General features: G+C 48.9%; 1 protein-coding gene across 1 annotated transcript; it reads right to left on the reverse strand.

Moving 5' to 3' along the window:
* Positions 1 to 2,571: 2,571 nt before the first annotated feature.
* Positions 2,572 to 3,028, reverse strand: MIND_00016000 (uncharacterized protein; the record flags this gene model as incomplete). The annotated part of the gene is made up of 2 exons (XM_037357131.1): positions 2,572 to 2,916; positions 2,975 to 3,028. 2 exons carry the CDS (start codon positions 3,026 to 3,028, stop codon positions 2,572 to 2,574), a joined length of 399 nt encoding a protein of 132 aa, XP_037225041.1.
* Positions 3,029 to 3,389: the final 361 nt, after the last annotated feature.

Raw genomic sequence — 3,389 nt, forward strand, 5'->3', positions numbered from 1 at the left:
GGTTTGCGCTCGTGTGCTTTATAACGAGGTTCGCAGCAATAGCGGATGATGCATTTTAAGAATGTCCACCTATTGAGTGTCGTCCACTGACGTTTTAGTGTCGTCCACTGATGTTTAGTGTCGTCCACTGATGCAAAAAGGATGTTTTCGAAATGTACAGAACAGCTCACTCTCCTAAAATTTGTCAGATTCTTCTCCAGAGTCCTTGCAATACACCGGCAAATTTTGTATTTTTTGCTGTGAAAAATTAATAATAAAATATCCAGTGTCTCTATGTACTCAGAAGTGGCAAAACAATAAGGGCAGACCTCTATCTATCTCTCATAATAAATGTAGCGCTTTCAGACCCTCAACAGGTGCGGGAGAGCATTGAAGATCTGAAATAAGTGTCGTCCACTGATATTGCAACACCATGTTCTCAATCACGAACAGATATCTACTGGTCCAAAGCTTCAACTACTTACTAGATTGTGCACTCAACACTGCGTTCTGACAAAATATACTTCTTAGTCTACTTCTATTGCTTTTCCCCCTTCCCCTTACCCGCCAACCCAAATTTTCGCCGTCATTGCTCGGGTGAAGATAGTTTGGATTTGTGACCGGTTATAGATAACTTCTTCTTGACTGTCACCCACTCGGTCTTGGTCTCCTTTGCGTTCCCTATGGGTCGGAAAGCGCTCCCAGCAGATGAACGCCTTGACGCCGCAGAGAGTCGCGTCGGTTATGGGACCAGAAGTCGGCCACTTCGTCGTCATTCTACCTTTGCGACTGACCATTCACCCGCAAAGGCACCGGGCCAAACGGCTTCAGAGCAACAAAGATTTTATGCGGAAGTATCGGGAATCTATCAAGAATGGTCCTCTAGAAGAACAGGGAACGCTACGTTATAGGGATGCACCCGAGAACTACGACCTTCAAAACCAGTCCAGCGTGTCCACCCCCAACCGGCCTCTCTGCCCCAAGCGCCCAGAACTCCCGAACCCATTCAACCTAAAGATCCAGCATCACCCGTTCGAAAAAACCGACTTCCAAACGCAAACTACTCGTATTCTTCCGCGACACCGATTCGAAAACAAGTAACTACCTCATCCAGCATCTACAAAAAGCTGGGGAGATATGCTGAGCTATCCCGGGGCTCCAATCGCTCTCCGCAGAACTACATCCCAAGTCCGTTGCTTGTTCGTCAGAAGCCACCACTTATCCAAGTGTTGACTGCCGCTCGACGTAAACAACCTTCCCAGGGTCGCCCGCAGACAAGGGCTATGTTAGAGGGGGGCTCAAAGTACTCCAAGGCAAAGGCGAAGGCGAAGATGAAAGGGCCGATATCAACTTCTCCGCGTGCCCGGTAGAACGAGTCGGCTCATCAAAGGCAGCGGTCCCCAGAATATGGCTCCAGCTACACAAGATGATTCGTCCAAAACTAGCCAAACAAACGTGCACTCGCCTGTCCTCAGAGCTCTCTCGGCGTTTCTCATCCTGACTCCAAGTTTTTCCAGTCGTTGAGTCATATGCCCGATACGCAAAAGCTGGCAGGGATTCAGTCTAGGTCGGGATTCCGAACACATTGGACTCCCCCTTTAACATCTTTTCACCTTGAAGCCACGCACCAATCTCTCTCTCTCTCTCTGTCAGTGATTAGCTACAGGACTGCATCTACTTACTTGACACCAAGCGATACGAGGTAGTGCACCTTCTCCCTCCCAATGCTAACATCGTTTTTGCTACACTTGCTCTCGTTGCTCCAACAGGTTGACAAGTCAGCCAATGAAGACGATAACACCATATTGCACAACATTGCACACGAAATCTTCATGTGGAAGGGCCCTCGTGAAGGCCGATAGGTCAGCTAGCTAGCAGGGGAAGGCTGCAAAACATTCTGAAAAGGTGCATGCAAGCTGAATTCAAGAAATGTCAAGCATCGCATTTGGCTAAGGCGGACCATTCATGGAGCGAATGGAAAGCGAAATCATGTGTGCATGAGCAGAAGCGGGGGTCGCATAAGGCAATGGTTTGCGGTGGGTTTCGCTAATTAGATAGGCTGCCCGATTGTAACTTCCCGAATTGATCTGTTGGAGGTGAAGCTCACATCGTCGAATCGTTTTGCTTCCAATCGGAACAGCTGGTCGCAAGCGTCAAGTTAAAATGTGTTTAGAGGTCCAGGATAGCCTTGGAGGTGTTTTGCTTACTCACAGGGTCCAGTAAGTTTAACTTCTGGTCCGTTTAGTCCCTTCTGCTGTACGAGTTCTTGACGATAGGGACGAAGGAGGAGAAGCAAATCTCGGGAATATTTGTACCACTGCAGTTTGCTCATGTAAGTGCCCGAGACCATCATGATATAAAGTCAAAGCATGCGCAATGTCCGTCATCACCTGCTAGGATGATACTCTATTTGCCCAAGACCATCATATCATCATGATAAAGTGAAAGCAATGACCGTCATCACTTACTAGTGTAAGGCGGTGACTGGATAAGAATATGTGGGCAATGATGATGTTGGCTTCAACCGTTCAGTGACCAAGCAATGATCACAGTCCTGCTCTAATGACAGCTCACGTCTATCATCAGGAATTGTCAGAAAGATATCATTGGGTTTTGTCCAGCATGGTCAGTCATACCCAAACGCATACGCAACAATTCCGCGGAACCATGATCTCCGTCCGGCGCAAGAGTCTGAGTGCGAGCCAGCTCGCGTAAGACGATGTCGTGCTGCTCGAGAGCTCCAGATAGGTTAGCAACACGACAGCAAGCTGCCCGTATCGCTAACAGGACCGGAGAGGGCAACTCGGGAACGGCCTGATTCAGCTCTTTGCACGTGTCGACCAAAGTTGGATCAACGGTGAACGTGACGCGGTGTTGTTGCACGCTTCGGAAGGAAGAGAAGTTGGGCAGACTTGATACGATGTTGTAAGTGTGGGGCTACTTGGAATGAGACTGTTTAGACTGGTGGTAAAGAGGTTCTTGCCTGGTCGTTAACTTCCTCCAGCCACACAAGCATTTCATTGAAGAGGCTATAGAGATTCCCGTCCATGCACAGGAGGTTCGCATCCCGATGGACTCCGAGTCTGGTTCCAACCCACTGTTTATGTCCAACACAGAACAGTTCAAGAATCGCGTCAGCACTGGCACTATACGCCTCCTGAAAAGGTTTTAGTTTCAGCAGGACTGAATTAATGCATTGAACCAGCCTGGTTGTCGCTGGATTGTGAGCACTGCGCCCTCGTTATCGGTAAGCCTGCGGGCCTCGAGTTCGGGATAAGTTGCAATATCATAGCATCCTGTCAACTTGCACCGGAAACCATCGCGCAGCAGGGCCTCGTTAATGTTTTACTGGATAGTCGCACAGCAGCAGACGACTCACTCGGTCGCGGACATCCGAATCCATCGCCTCG

This window comes from Mycena indigotica, assembly GCF_014461135.1.
Source record: "Mycena indigotica strain 171206Taipei chromosome Unknown Mind.scaff0001, whole genome shotgun sequence".
NCBI classification, from domain to species: domain Eukaryota; kingdom Fungi; phylum Basidiomycota; class Agaricomycetes; order Agaricales; family Mycenaceae; genus Mycena; species Mycena indigotica.